General features: G+C 25.5%; 1 protein-coding gene across 1 annotated transcript; it reads left to right on the forward strand.

Annotated features, from left to right (window-relative positions):
* Positions 1–1657: 1657 nt before the first annotated feature.
* K444DRAFT_606396 (aromatic prenyltransferase) lies at positions 1658–3465 on the forward strand. Its single transcript, XM_024878982.1, has 3 exons — positions 1658–1848; positions 1905–3008; positions 3061–3465. Exons 1-3 carry the CDS (start codon positions 1748–1750, stop codon positions 3185–3187), a joined length of 1332 nt encoding a protein of 443 aa, XP_024744355.1. The 5' UTR covers positions 1658–1747; the 3' UTR covers positions 3188–3465.
* Positions 3466–16992: the final 13527 nt, after the last annotated feature.

Consider the following 16992-nt stretch of genomic DNA (forward strand, 5'->3'; position numbering starts at 1 on the left):
GCACGCACCGCGTCCATATTCTCTATCCACGTTTCTGGATCGCAGAGTGCCTTTCCTCCTAAGTAGAAGGAGACGTTGCCTTATCCAGTGTCAATCTGCGCTAGTAACTGTCTTCGTTGAGAATCCCATCTTGTACATCGAAACAGGAAGTGGTTGACGGTTTCTCTTACTTGGCCACAATGCGCATAAGTCCGATTCTGATGCTCCAATTTTCCGGGAGTATCCGTTAAGTTGTGCCTTTCCGGTCCAGACGTTGCTCATGCCCGCCACTTGGTGCTGATTGAGAAACCAAAGGTCCTGGCAGGATCAGGATTTACCTGGCCAGCTGGCTGGCGTTACAATACCCCCGGTTTATGTAGTCGCGTATCACTAATGCGCCACCTGCGGCTTTTGTTATTAACTTAGTTACCCGTTCAAAAGGGTATTATAATAAGAATAGATCTTTATAATAGTGAGATGCGGTTTGACTTCAATTACATTATTATAGATATTTTTATTAGTATTCTCTTAGTTATAAGCTTGCTAATATATTAGTTATATAATAATAGCTTAATAATAATAAAGTAATATATTAAAATAAGTAAATCTTATTATATTTTCTTAATATATACTAATTCTTTTATAATAAAACATCTTAATTTATAAGATTTATAAAAACAAAATCTAATATATATTAATTGTTAAGTATTTTATAACTTAAAAAGTAATAGTTTTATTATATTTATCTTTAGTAATAAATTGGCTATAATAACTAAAACTAAGATTACAATAAAAAAGGAAATTAAATTCACGTTTAATATAAGTAATTAATTACTTATTTTTCTTTTTAACTAAGTATTAAATTTTATTAAATAAAAATATAAGTTAAAGTATTTCTTTTTAATTAAAACTTATTTAAGTACTTATATTTCTTATAAAAAAGCCTTTAAAAACTTTATTTAAAATAAGAATAAAAAGATAGCTCTTATAATAATATATAAGTAAAAGTATTTTAAGAATTATATTTAAAAGTAATAAAACTTAAAAATAGCTATATTTTAAAATTTTAAACTAAAAAAAAGAAGTTAAGAGCTTTTAAGATATTATATATATATTAGTATATATATTAATAAACTAGTATTATTATAGCTCTTTATAAAAAGCTTATATAATTATATAAGATTTAAAATATAAAATATAAAGAAATTATTAAAGGAAGAAAAGTAATACGCTCTTTTAGTTCTGTTTTAATACTTTAGTTGCGTATATAATACTCGTCTAGCAATATATCATTAAGTAACAAGATGTTGTAACTGTGCTACAGCTTGTAAATTATAGTTTTAATGGCTGTTTACTATTACCGAGCAGTAGGTTTTGGTGAGAAACCCCTATAACCGTCTGCAGTAAACCAGCACGTGAAATGCGCTCAAATTTGCCTAGTCGATCATCCACACCAGTGATACGCGACTATATGAACCGGGGTACTAAACGAAGAATGGTTTCCACTTTCTTGATTTGCTGACGGGGAAGAAGTGATTGGTTACGTCTGAGTCCCGGTGGTCTTGACCGTAAGCCCAGATAGCTGCCTAATTCACAGCTCGTGGGGACGCTGGGGGACCCGCCATTGGTATATATAACCACCACGACTGTCCTGCAGTCCTGGACATCTCATAGAGGTGGCCGGTTTTTCGTTTCTCTTGAGTGCTATATTTTTCCGGAGTACTTGACGAAGTAGAGTTTTGGATTGAAGTTTAGCTTTCCTGACGATATGGCATCGGAGGTCCACAAAAGCGTCCCTGTTTCCCGGGTCGACCTGGTCCTAGGCGAGGCGAAAAGCAAGGCAAAGAGCCAAGAGACACCTGTGACGAGGTATAACCCAAGAGAATATAAAACTGCATTCAGAACAACGCTAAGACGGCTGGAAGCATCACCGAGATCTCCGCTTCGAAGGCCAAGGAGGATGGCGTGGCGTTCTGGACAAGGCACACCAAGCCTGTCCTAACTTCACTGCTCAAAGCCGTCGGAAGCTATACCCCAGAGCAACAGGCATCTCACATTCAGTTTTTGGAGGAGTATATCATTCCGAGCATGGGTCGCGCCCCCGAAAAATCACGTGCCAGGTCCCTCCTGACCCCCAACGGCTCGCCTTTCGAGACCAGCCTCAACCACAGCGACAACGGCAAGTCATCTGTGCGCTTTTGCTATGAGCCGGTGTTCCCGGGGTCTGATGGTGTCACCGAGAACCCCATTCCTGCCATTGCAGAGAATGTGGGCGCGGATTTGCGCTGGTTCAACCAGTTCGCCGCCGAGTTCTTCCCTTCAGAGGAAGACGATGCCGTTTTGATTGAGAAGATGCCTAAGGACACCATTCGTATACCCAAAGTCTTCCTTGCGTTTGATCTCGAGGAAGACAAGAGGACGATGAAGGCGTATTTCTACCCCGTCATCAAGTACATGACCTCCAAGATCAACTCCGACAGGGCCAGCTTCGAGCTCATCCGACGTCTAGACCCGCTCGGCTCATCTTTTGGGCCTGCCCTAGACCTCATCGAGGACTACCAGAAGCTGTTGTACCAGGACCCGCCACTGACGGTGGTCATTGGCATCGACTGCGTGGGCCCGGAAGCCGACCCGCGCATCAAGATCTATATCGAGCCCCGGTCCAACACCTGGGCAGCGGTGCAGCAGCACGTTACTTTCGGGGGCAAGTTGACGGATAATTTGACGCTCGCCGGCCTGGCGATCCTTCGCGACATGTGGAACCTGATGATCAACGAGCCCGAGGACAGGGAGATCGATGAGCACTTTGCGAAGGAGGTTCCAGAAACGACGCCCAAAAGTAGTGGCGCCTGCTTCAGCTGGGAGCTGAAGCCCGGTCAAGCCATACCCGACGTCAAGATTTATTTACCACTGCCCCAGTACTTCAAGAGCGACAAAGCCATTGTGGAGGCCATTGAGAAGGTATTCCGGAAGCGAGGGTGGGCCTGGGGTGTCGAAGGGGCTTATAAGAAAGTCGTCTTGGATGCATAGTGAGTTATGGCCGATCTTTCGTGAGATGCTGATGTGCTAATGTCGTTGCAGTGGAAGCGATGTTGTTGACGACGAGATTGAGACGCCAACGGTGCACACGTTTGTGTCTTTCAACTTCTCTGAGAAGAAGGGTGCGTATATGACTACGTATATTGCGCCATTTGTTCGGTTCCCTTAATATACAGCGACTGTTATTCATGGCACGCTACGGACCATATCAAATACGAAATACCTGTAATATATTAAACAGTGCACAAAGACGTAAAACCGACTAGCAGGCGTTATTGCAAAAGCCACCGGCGTTGAGTGTGTTGGGGATCTGATGCATGAGTTGGTCATATATCGCCGCCTTCTCCCATTCAAGGGAAGTATGTACCCGTTCACCTTGGGGATATTAAAATGGCAGCAAGTTGTACTACAGTCGCTCGCAAAACCGGCTTTCCCTTCCGTGCAGCTGCCGAAACTTTTACCTCGCTCTTGACGGCGACTGCGCTATTCAGATCCGCATATGTACAGCGTTTGAAAAAGAAGCAGTAACTTACCCTCTCCTTCACCACCAGCCAAACCTGCTCAGTCCCGTAGCCTGGTAGCCCATCGTCTCCAGGTGCTTTTCATAATTTCGTTGAAGAAAAGCGTGGTCCATGTGACCGAGTGCAGAACGCCACATGCCGAGGTTTTAGAAGTATCCACTAGCCAACCGCCCAAACCCCCATCCGCCCACCCCAAAAAAATCGATTTTTAATCAACCCTTTATTATAATTACAAATCCTATTAAATAATAACGCCCCATAGTATTTTCGATATCCTGATAAATTTATATTCATTTTAACCTTATAGTACGGCTAGAATTGCCCGTAAGATAGTAAAAGATAGGGGTTTTTTATATATATATCCTACTAAAAATTGAAAAAAAATTGACCGCTACTTAAATAATGCTTATTTAACTACCATAATACACTTTACTACTATATAAATTAATTTCTAAATCTTTTGCTACTTGCCGAAATGCCTGTTAAGAAAAATCACTATCTCAAATATAAGGGCAATTCCGACGAGGTCCCTAAAGCAGTAAGGCTTCAAATAGCCCACGACTATTATCTCGATTAAAACAAGAAGAAATCAATATGCCAAGTTACTAGAAAGTATAGAGTTCGTTAGGAAATACTTCGAGATTAAATTAAGGAAGTAAAACTAAAGGCAAAGGTTATAACGGTATAATAGCGGCTATTACTAATTAAGGAGGCAGTAATCTAATAATATATTATGAAATTAGAAGTATAAAAATGGCTACTAATAGTTTATTAGGTTTAGAAGATAGTAATTAAGTTACTAAAGATATAAGGCAAAGATTTAACTACAAATCCTCTTGGAATTAACTAGTATTAAAGTTTCCTTAACTATTATCCAGACCTTAAATCTCGAATTATTCTATTACTTAATAAAGACCAAGTTATTATAAAAGATCCAGAGCAGATTACAAAATATTTCGAGCTTTATTAAATAAAAAAAGCAGAGTATAATATATATAATAATAATATTTATAATATAAATAAAAAGGAAATAATAATAGGGATTTTGGCTAAAGTATAGGTTATTTATTTAAAGAAAACAAAAAAGCCAAAAATTATATAATAAAGTAGCCGAGAATAGGTTTTATTAATTAAATATATATTATTAAATAAACAAGTTCTTAGTTCTTTTATTATCTTTAAGGCTAAGGTTCTCTATAAGAATTAGATTAAAGTATTACTAAATAGCTATATTTATATCTCTAAAAAAAAGTTAAATAAATAATAAGCTTTATATTAAGTAGTTTTAAAGAATATTTAAGCCAGAGATATTAAAAACAAAGAAGAAAGAATATAGGATATTTATTTTTAATAGTTATAGTTCTTATATAACCCTAGAGGTTATAAGATTTTATAAAAAGAAAAAGAACATTTTATTTTGCCTTTTAGCTTACTTAATATATATTTTTTAATCTTATAATATAGGCGTTTTCGGGCCTCTAATATAATTATATTATATATATATATATTATAGATAAAACTCGTTAGGAAATAAAGTATTTAATTAATAAGATTAAGTTTCTAGAGATCTTATAGCTAATATAAATTAATACCTTTAATTATTAGAATATTATATTCTTATAAAGAAAATATAGTTTTTTTATTTAATCCTAAAGTTATTATTAGCTAACTTCCTATTATAATATTATAAAAAGAAAAGAAAACAGAAAAAGTTCGAATATATATATTATTATTTCCTATAATCTCTATAAGTTAACTAATTACTTCTAGTAATATAGCTTCTTTAGTTATTATAACTTTCTAGAATATTACTAATATTAAGGCTATTCTCAAAGCTACTAATAAAATAAATAGTAAGATTAAGGTTATTACTAAATCTCAAGTTTAAATATAATAAAATTAAGCTAAAATAAGGAAATAAATAACTAATTTTTAGCTTATTATTTAAAAGTTAGTAAATTCAGCTATTATAGTACTTATAATAACTTCCTTATTCTAAGTTATAAATAAAGAGCTAATTAAAATAGCTAATAATTATAAGAACTATAAGAAGATTTTAAAAAAAAACAAGAATAAGATTATAAATATAAGAATTCTAAATATAGTATTAATAGAAAAAGTATTAGAAGCCAAGGTAATATAGAAAAAGAAAAGAGAGAAAGAGGTTATAATATAGAAGAAATTAAAGGCTATTATTAGATTATAGAAATTGCTTTATAATTATATACTAAATAACTTTAGGAAATAGAATTCTAATATACTTTAAAAAATCGAGAATATTATTATTCTAGAGAACCGACTTTTAAAGCTATTAAAGGTTTTAAAAATACTAAAACTCTATTAAAAAAAGATATTACTAATAAGTTCTTTAATTAAGTATATATTTCTTAAGATCGATTTCTTTAGTATTTTACTTTTATTTAAAAAGCTATAATTAATTACTCTTTTATTTTTTCTTCTATTAAGTTTTATCTTTATTTTATTTCCCTTAATATAATAATTCTCTAAAAAGCCTAAAAAATAAAGAAAAACGAAGATAAAAAAAGTAGTTTATAAGATAATTAAACTACTAGTAATAGTTATAAATAGTAGAAAAAAGAATAAAAGAAGGCTATTTTATAATAAAGTTCTAATAAGAACTCGGGCTAATTAAAGAAAGATATAAAGCTTAAGCTTTTTTAGATATATATATACTTTTTTTTTTAGAAATTAAATAGCTATTTATTAATTAAACTTTAGTATTAAACCCGTATAATTATATAACTTTATATAATTAGCTAGTTATAGAAAAGTATTAAAATTAATATATTATTATAATTAGTTTACTAGTTCTTTTAGTACTAGATTTAATTACTAATTTAGGGTTTTTTTATTTATATTTGTTATATATTACTTACCGAGCTTATTAAGCTTATAAATATATTATTATTTTAATTATCTTTAATTTATTAGCTAATTAATAATATATTAGAAAAAGCGGATTATATAATATTATTAGTATTACTAAAGAATAATAGAAATAAATCTTTTATTTTAGATACTTTTCTTTTATTTCTAGAATTTACTTTCTTATATCTAGTTATTTTATAGTTTATTAATCTTTAATATATTAATTTTCTATTAATAAATTAATTATTTTCTAATAGGTTCTAAGTTCGGCTAATACTTTATTAAATAATCCGAATATTATATAATTTTAATACTTATTTATTTATTAAAAATTATTAATTTTAGTAAATTTCACTTATTAATTTAGCTTTATATTAGTAGAATTTACTAAAAATATAGCTATTTTCGGTTAAAAATTCTTTATAAAATCTAATATACTAAATTCCAAAAAATTAATTTATATTACTTATAAAAGTACTAAAATTAAGCCTTTTTTAAATAATAATATTTATTTTCGAATAAATAATACTATAAACCTTTTTATTATTAAAAATTTATAATAATTTATTAATTTTAATTAAGTTCTTACTTTTATAGAAATAATTTTAAAGAATAATAAATTAATTACTTATTAAGTTATAATTACTAGAATAGTATTAAGCTTATTTATTATCTATAATACCTAGTAATAATTTAAGGAAATTAAGCTTATATACTAAATTTAGAGTTAGATTCAAACTAAAGCTAAATAGCTAAAAGCTTAAAAGAAAGCCCTATACTTTTAATAAATAAAAACTATTATATTTAATAATACTAAGGAAATAAATAAATTAATTTCGGATATTTCCGTATTTAAATACCTAATTCGTGGCTTCTCAAAGAAATATAATAAGCCCCTCCTGAATTTTATTAGAGCTAATATTAATAAATTAAAGCTGGAATTACTTAAAGCAAATACTTCTATTAAAAAAAAAAAGCTTAGGGCTAAACCTCCCGCTTTTAACCCAAATACTATTTCAAAAGTACTAGTTATTTAAAGAAATAAAAAAAATTAGTTAAATAAGCCAAAGTAAAAAAAAGATCTAAATACCTATTATTTATTCTATAAATTCAAAGAATATAATATTAAAAACTATATTATATATAAATTAGCCCAGAATTATTTTAATTCTAATAAAAAGAATTCTAATTCTACTAATTAAAAAATACTATTAGTTTTATTAATTATTTATAAAAAAGCTTATATTACTAAAAAAATCAACTATTAGAAAATTAATATTTAGTATTTTATTTAATAGCTAATTATTTAATAATAATTTTACTAATATCTAATATATTAATTCAAATACTATAAACTATTTTATAAGAAATAAAAGCTCTTTTATTACTTATAAAAATATAAAACTATTTCCTATTACTTTTAGTAATAAATTCATAATTTTTATTAAAAATAAAGAAATTATTATTTTATTAACTATTTCTAAGCTAAAAATATAGCTAAATAATATATTATATAGTTTTTAATTTCGAAATATATTATTATTATTAATTCTAAAAAATTACTTAAGCTAAAAAAACTATTAATTTCTTTATTAGAAATATTTATATTATTAATAATAAAATAACTATTATAACTAGTATATATAAATCCTTTATTAAACTATATTAATTTAATTAATTTAGTTTAGAATATATTCTAAAATTATTAAAATTATATATACTAGCCTTTCTAGAAACCTAATACTAAAAATATAGCTATCTAAATATAAAATATATTTTGAAATTAGTAAATTATATTAATAGATTCTAATTCAAAAATTAAAATATATTTAATTATAATTTTTATAATATAAGTAAAATTACTAGGGCTAGTATAAGTAATTTATATTTTAAAAAACTATTTCTAGAAAAGTATATTATAATTAATATATAGGAATTATTAAGAATAGCCTTTTTTAGTAGAAATATTTATATATTATTTATTATTTATAAGAGATCTATATATTATATAATAATATATAATTCGAATAAAAAAAGCTATTTTACTAATTTCTAAAACCAGGTTATTTTTTCCGAAACCCAAATTAGAAATAAAATCAAATACCTATATTTTAATAATATTCCGGAATTTATATTAAATTAAGTTAAAGAATAATATAAATTAAAGAATATTTATTTGAAACTAATTACTACCTATATATCTAAATAGAATAGTATTTCTAAATATAATATATATATAATTATTAAATTAGAATATCTAGAACTAGAATAATTAGGTTTATTATATAAGTTTTAGAAAAAAGTAATTATATATAAAATTTATATTTATAATTAATACTATTTATCTAAAATTAATATAATTTTATATAAAGTATTTTATAAGACTAAATCGAATATTTCTAATTTATATATATTTGATTTATTAATATATATTTATATTTCTAAGGAAATAGCTTTATAATATAAATATATAACTAAAGCTTTTAGGGGCATTTTTACTAGTTATAATAGTTCTAAATATTGAATTTAGAACTTATATAAGTAGATATTTATTATTTCTAACTATTATATTATTAAAAAATATATTAAAGAAATTTTATTCCTAAATTTAATATTCTAGCTATATAAAAAACTAATAGAAAATATTATAGAATCTTATAATAATTCTATTAATAATTCGAATAATTCTAATTTAAACTATAAAAATATTATTATTATTAATATTATAATTTAGCTTTCGACCTTATTAGCTAATATAGTTAGCTAATATAATTACTTATATCCCGTTGCCTATATCCCGTTACTTTCTAGATATATATAATATGGCCGCTTTACTAAGGAAATATACTTGAAATATACTAGAGATATTTAGAAGGCTAAGCCCCTTATAGACTAGTATACTATAGGATATATATACTTCCTTATAGCCTCCTATATTCTAGTTTTCCCTTCCTTAGCTTTAAATCGTCTTTATAAGGGACCTTTTACTTTACTTTCTAAGCTCTAAATACCGTACCTATAATAGTATTTAAAGCTTATTTCCTTTAATTCTATAGAGGATTTCAAATAAACTAATTTAGAACTATTAAAAATATAGATATTACTAAAATAACGGAACCTCAGAAATATAAGTAATAGACTTTAGAATAATAAAAGCAAAAAGCTTTAGAACCCTTAGAGAAATCAGATATTTATATCTTTATAAATATATACTAGTAATATATTAGAAATCTTCTGAAAACCCGAAAATTAAAGAACCTTAAATAAAGGCTACTCTTTAACTAAATTCTAGAGTAATAGATATATATAAGCTAGTAACCTAACTATTACTCTTAAGCCCTATCCTATAACCTTATAGGCCCTATATATATACCGGTAATAAGACTATTAGGGAGAATATAATAGAGGAAAAATATAATAAATTAACTTCCTAAAATACTATATAACCAGAAATTATATTAACTTTTATTAAGGCTTCTAGTAAAGCTTCTACTAGTTTAGATTATTCCGTTAGCGGCCCTTCCTGAACCGAATATTCTATTAGTATTTCTGGAGAATTTATAGATAAATCTATAGAAATAGAATTTTCTATTTTTATTATAAAGCTTCTAGAAACTAATAATTATATTACTACCGGAAAGTTATATAAATAGGCCAAGAAACCCGATATTTTACTTTCAGATATTAATATTATTATAAAGAGCTACCGGAAAAATATCTAAAAAGCTATTTTATATAAAAATATTTATAATTATAATAAAGCTATTCTTAAGAATACTAAGCTTTATAATATTAAGCTTAAAGATAAAGTTAAATATTATATAGCTATAGTAGATCGGCTTATAGTAGCTCTAACTACTTCTGCTCTGCCTATTCCGGCTGCTCTAAACCCCTCTTAAAAGAATTCCAAATTATCTCTTATTTATTTCTATCCAGAATTTCCTATATCTTATATTTTCTTTAGAAATACTAGAAATATTAAGCTTTTAGATCCAACTCTCTTTACTAGAGATTATACTATCTTTAATAACTGGCTAGTTTAGATTAAAAATAAGCTATAAGGAAATATTAATTTGTATTTCTTAGAGGATCTTAAGATTATCTATATTTCTAGTAAACTTACTAGTAATACTTTTATCCTAACTAATTCTTATATAAATAAAGATAGTCCAAATTAGTACTATTAGCTTTTAGAATTCTACTTTTATCTAAAGAAGCTATATTCTAACTCTAATAAAATATAGAATACTTACTATAACTTTAGTAAGCTTTAAATATATTCTAATTAAATATTTCAGAAATTTTATACTTTTTTCTTATAACTATTTATAAAAGGTAATATTAGTCTTTAAAATATTAAATATAAACTAAATAAAAAGCTTTTATTAAAGCTTCAGAAATTAATATTTATATATTATAATAATTTTTCGATTAATACTACTCGCTTTACTTAGTACTATACTACTAATAATTAGTAGATTAAGGCTATATATAAGAAAACTAAAGAATATAAGAAGGTAGAAGCTATTTCAGTTAAGTTTACTTCTAATATTATATTTCTATATATTTCTAAGAAGTATATTTCTAAAAAGGAGTCTAAGAAGCTTATATTAACTGCTCTTATTAAGTATATATCCTCTTATAAGTATAAGTAATATTCTATAAAGACCGAGAATCTTTTAACTATTAAATACTTTAACTATAACAAGTTCGGCTATTATACTAGATACTATCCGGTTTTATATAGTAAGGAAACTAAGGTAGCTCTTTCTAGAATTGAGCCGGGCTTAGTTCCTATTCTACTAAAGTATATTATTCTAGTAAAGTATTTAGAGAATTCAAGCTCTAATTCTGATATAGAACCGGGAAATAAATACCCCTAAAAAAAGTCTCTATTTTAGGGTCTTATAGTATAGATTTAATAGAAATTAACTTAACTCGTCTAATAGAAGGAAATATTCTTATAATACCCTATATTATTAGTATAAATAGATTAGAAATTAAGTTTTCTTCTTTTATTAATACTAGAGCTAATAGTTATACTTTTATTAATATAAAGCTTATTTAGTTTATAGAGTAATTCTTAGAAATAGAACTATAACTTCTTTTCTTACCCTATATTATATGCGGTTTTAATAGAAAGCTAGCTAAATCTATTAAGAAATATATAGAAATCTTACTTCTAATTAATAGATAAAGTATTAATATATCTATAATTATTTTAAACCTTAAAGATTATAATATTATCTTTAATAGAAAATAAGTAGTATATATTAATATTCTAGTTAACTATAGAAGATATAGGCTTATATAGCCAAAAAATAAGCCTAAATTTATATAATTCGGTTATATTATTAGTACTTTATAGTAATAACTAGAAAAGTAACCTAATAAGAAGTATTAAAAGGATACTAATTAATAAGATTCTATTATAAGCTATTTCTGGAAATCTTTTATTCTGAAATAGTCTTTCTTCTTTTAAATTAATTAGAGAGAATTATATAAAACTATAGAAAAGAAGCTTCTATAGCCTAAGTAAAATATAATATCTAAGTAAAAGCTAAAGAAGCGGAAAAAGATCCTTAATAAAGAGCAAATATTAGATCTAGCTATTCTTATCTTTATAGTATTTAATTATATAGCTAAGAGAGAAAATAATATTATTAGTTAAATTTCTATCTATAAGATTAATAAGGAGCTTAAAGCTCGGAAAAAAGAAGCTATTTCTGGCCCAGAAAATTAATAACCGGAAGAAATAGAACTTTAGTAGCTATAGAAAATATTATTTCCGGAACTTAAGAAATATACCTCTATTTTCTCTAAAAAGAAATCTAATATTTTTCCTCCCTATAGACTATATAATTATAAGATTTAAATTAAAGGCCTAAAGGGAACCAAAAGTATTAAATATTAATTCCTCTAATAATAGTCTACTTAAGAGCTTCTAGAAATCAAGTATTTCTTAGAAGATAATCTAGCTAAGGGCTTTATTAAAGCTAGTTAGGCTCCCTTTACTTTACTAGTTCTTTTTATAAAGAAAGCAAATAGAGGTTTATATTTCTATATTAATTTCTATTATCTAAATAATATTATCCGGAAGAATTAATATTCTCTTTTACTTATTAATAAGACTTTAAGTTAATTATCTAAAGCTAAAATCTATATTAAATTAGATATCTGCTAAGCTTTCTATTATATAGCTATAAATCCGAACTTTTAGAAGCTAATAATATTCCGTATTTACTATAGAGTATATAAATATAATATTCTCTAGAAAGGCCTTATAAATAGCCCGGCTATATATTAATACTATATAAATAATATATTCTTTAAATATCTAAATAACTTTTATATAGTATATCTTAATAATATTCTTATTTATTTAGAAGACCTAATAGAATATAAATAGTATATATAAAAAGTACTAGATTACTTATATCTTATTAGCCTCTAAGTAAATATTAAGAAATCGGAATTCAAAGTTATATATATAAAGTACTTAGGCTTTATTATTTCTATATCTAATATTAAAATAGATTCTAATAAAGTTAAAGTAATATATAACTAGTAATCCCTAAAGATAGTTAAAGATATATAGTTCTTTCTCGGCTTCTATAACTTTTATAAACGTTTTATTAGAGAATATAAACGGATTACTAGATCTCTTACTTTATTTATAAAAAAGAGTATTTTTTTTAAGTAGTTCGAGTAATATTAAAAGGCTTTTACTTATCTAAAGAAAGCTATAATTTCTATTCTAGTTCTATAATACTATAATTTAGATCTGCTTATAATAGTAGAAATAGATATATCTAAAGAAGTAGTTACTAGCCTATTTTTTTTAATAAGATCCGGAAATAGGCCTTTAGTATTCTATAGCTTATTTTTCCAAAATTATACTTCTAGTAAAACTTAATTATAATATATATAATAAGGAAATACTTACTATAGTATAAGTACTAGAGAAATAGAAAGCTAAGCTAGAGGGCCTTTAAAATATTTCCTTTAAAGTCTACTTTAATTACTATATTTTAAAGTACTTTATAACTACTAAAAAGCTTTTTTCTTAATAAGCTAGATAAGCTAAACTTTTATTTCGCTATTACTTTAAGCTTATATATTATTCTGGGAAATTAAATAAGTAAGCAGATACTTTATTATAAAAATAAAATAAAGTGGATATTTAGGGCCAGATTAAGAAGAAGCTATAAACTTAAGTATTTCTTTCTAAAAACAAGATTAATCCGGAAATTATCTATAACTTGCAGTTTATAATAATATTTTATAAAGTTGGCTTACTTAATCCGGAATTCGGTCCTGAAAACCAAGTATATACTAAAGACTTTCCGGAAGAAAATACTTCTATTAGAGATATAATTCCCCTAAAAGAAGGTATTCTCTTAAAAGCTTTACTAGTAAACTTTGCTATAATAGCCCCTATAGAAGTACTATTAGAAGCTTCTACCGAGTATAGTAGTTTATAACTTATAGATAAGATCCTATAGAATAATTATATATTACCGGATCTAGAGAAGCTATATATAATAGCCCAAGCTAAAAGTAATATCTAAATATTATAAAACGGCCTCTTTTTATATTATAGAAAACTCTATATTATAGAGAATAAAATAACTCCCGAACTATTTTTATAGACTGCCCTAATTCGTAAAGTATATAATAAACTCCTTTCTAAATATTCTAGATATATAAAGCTTCGTTAGCTATTAAAGAAGTAATATTACTAGCTATTTATAGGTAAGAATATTAATTAATACTATAGTAATTACTATACTTATAGGAAATTATATATATCTAGAAATAAGAAGCCTAGTTTACTTTATTTCTTTCTAGTTCCTAATTGCCCCTAGTAATATATTATAATAGATTTTAAAAGCTATCTAGAAAGCAAATCGGATTATAATATAATTACTATATTTATAGATTACTTATCTAAATATCTAATTATAATTCCCATATAAGATATAATTATAATTAAGTAGCTAGTATCTCTATTTTTACTTTATATAATATACTAAGTAGATATTCCAGAAATAATTATATTAGATCGGAAACCCTAATTTATATTCGATTTTTGGAGCGAATTCTATATAAGAATTAATATAAAGCTCAAGCTCTTAATAGCTAATTATCCCTAAACGGACGGATAAATAGAAATTATTAATTAGTACTTTAATTAGAGATTATATCCATATATTAACTATTATTAGGATAACTAGAACGAATAGGTTACTATAATTAATTATTAATAAGCCTCCCTTTAGTATAAAACTATTAGCTAGTTTCTATTTATAACTAAAAAGGGCTATAAGCCTTATACTTCTCTAAACTAGAATTCCTCTATTAAAGCTAACTTACCTAAAAAGAAGCTAAATAGAAATAAAGCTAAAATATTAGTAAATTAATTATATAAATTATAGTAACTTACCCAAGGTAATATAGAATAAGTATAAGAATAATATATAGTATAAACTAATAAATACCGCTATCTAATTAATTTCAAAGTCGGGAATAAAATATAGGTTATTATAAAGTACTAGAAATCTAATTATCTAAGCTAAAAGCTAGGGAACTAAATAGAAGGTCCGTTTAAGATTCTAAAATAATATAGCTACTTATTTCTTCTAAAACTACCGGAAACCATAAAAATATATCTAGTTTTTTATATAGAGAAGCTATAAAAAGACTTCTAGAATCCTTTACTAGATTAAGTAAACCCGGAACCGCCTCTATTAATACTAGAGAATAGTAAATAAGAGTATAGTATTAAGCGGGTTATTATAGTTAAGCTAGTAAGAAATAAGCTAAAGTATAGAATTTATTAGATTAGTTAGAATAAGAATCTAGTATAATATCTAGCTTTGGTACTAAATAATAGCCCCCTGGTTTTATAGAGTTTCTATAATAATAATATTAATATATTAGAACTTCTATAAAACCTGTAATATTAGCTAGACTATATAAAAAATAATACTTGTCCAGAACTATATAGAAATAATAATAAACTCTTCTAAGTTATATAGTAAAGGCACCGGCCTTTTATATATAATATCTATATCTGAGATACTAGTTTACTTTAGGAAAGAAAATAATATAAAATTAGATAAATTAATAGCTTTTATAAAGCTCGGGAATAAGCTTATTTCAAAAGAGGAATTAATATTACAATTTAGCTTTCGACCTTATTAGCTAATATAGTTAGCTAATATAGTTGCCTATATCCCGTTGCCTATATCCCGTTACCTTCTAGATATATATAATGCGGCTGCCTTACTAAGGAAATATACTTGAAATATACTAGAGATATTTAGAAAGCTAAGCCCCTTATAGACTAGTATACTATAAGGTATATATACTCCCTTATAGCCTTCTATTTTCTAGTTTTCCCTTCCTTAGCTTTGAATCGTCTTTATAAGAGACCTTCTATCTTGCTTTCCAAGCCCTAAATACTGTATCCGTAATAATTAATACTAGAAATTAATAGTTTAATAATTTATTAGGAAATAATAGAGAAAATTATTTTAATATAAAAGGGAGTACTATTAAAAACGCGTCACGTGATGTAATTTCGGGTACTTCTAACCTAAATAAACTCTCTAAACTATTTTCTAAAAAGAACTAAAAACCTATAATATTTATAAGTAATTTTAAATAGGGTTTTATAAATTAGAAAGTACCCGAAATAGTTAGTTTTAGAAATAAACTATTCTCTAAATATCCGAATTCGATTAGAATTACTAGAGAATTAATAAATTACTATATTTTACTAATTACTAACTAGAATATAAAAGTTTCTAAAATTCTATTATTAATTAAAAAAGCTCTCTATAATTTAGATATTTATTTCTGGAAACCTTTAATTAAAGAAAAGCTAGATTTCTATTTATAGAACTATATCTGGAATCTAATAATATAGAAATATTAAAAAACTATTAAATATTATTAGATTTTTAAAATTAAATCTAATAAATATTATAAATCTAGGCTTATAATATAAGGCTATATATAAGAATATAATATAGATTATTTTAAAACCTTTATTTCTATAATTAAACTTTTTATTATTTGAATTATATTAGTTCTAGCGGCTAAATATAGGCTTTATATCTAATAGATAGATATCTAAATAGTATTCTTATATAGAGAATTAAAAGAGAAATATTATATAAAATAATTCCCTGGTTTTATTAAAAAAAACCTTATTTACTAATTATAAAAAAATATTTATAGCCTAAAATAAGCCTCTAGAATTTAATATTAGGTAATTAATTAATTTTTTATTCTATTAATTCTAGTAATTATTTAATAATTTAATATTTTATATTTATTAGAAATATAAGATTAATTAACTATTTCTTTTAATTATTATTAGAAAAAACATAATTTATATTAATAGAATTAAAGCTTAATTATATTAAAAGTTTAATATAACTAATATAAGAGAAATTAAAATACTTTTAAATATAAAAATTATATATTTATAAAATAATTTAGTATTTTTATATTAAAATTAATATCTTATAAATATATTTCTAAAATATAAAAT

The sequence above is a fragment of the Hyaloscypha bicolor genome, assembly GCF_002865645.1.
Source record: "Hyaloscypha bicolor E unplaced genomic scaffold K444scaffold_10, whole genome shotgun sequence".
NCBI lineage: Eukaryota > Fungi > Ascomycota > Leotiomycetes > Helotiales > Hyaloscyphaceae > Hyaloscypha > Hyaloscypha bicolor.

Coding starts and splice junctions, on each gene's coding strand:
- K444DRAFT_606396 (XM_024878982.1), top strand. CDS start 1,748: ATGGCATCGGAGGTCCACAAAAGCGTCCCTGTTTCCCGGGTCGACCTG. Junction 1,849..1,904: donor CAAGAGACACCTGTGACGAG/GTATAACCCAAG, acceptor GACGGCTGGAAG/CATCACCGAGATCTCCGCTT. Junction 3,009..3,060: donor AAAGTCGTCTTGGATGCATA/GTGAGTTATGGC, acceptor ATGTCGTTGCAG/TGGAAGCGATGTTGTTGACG.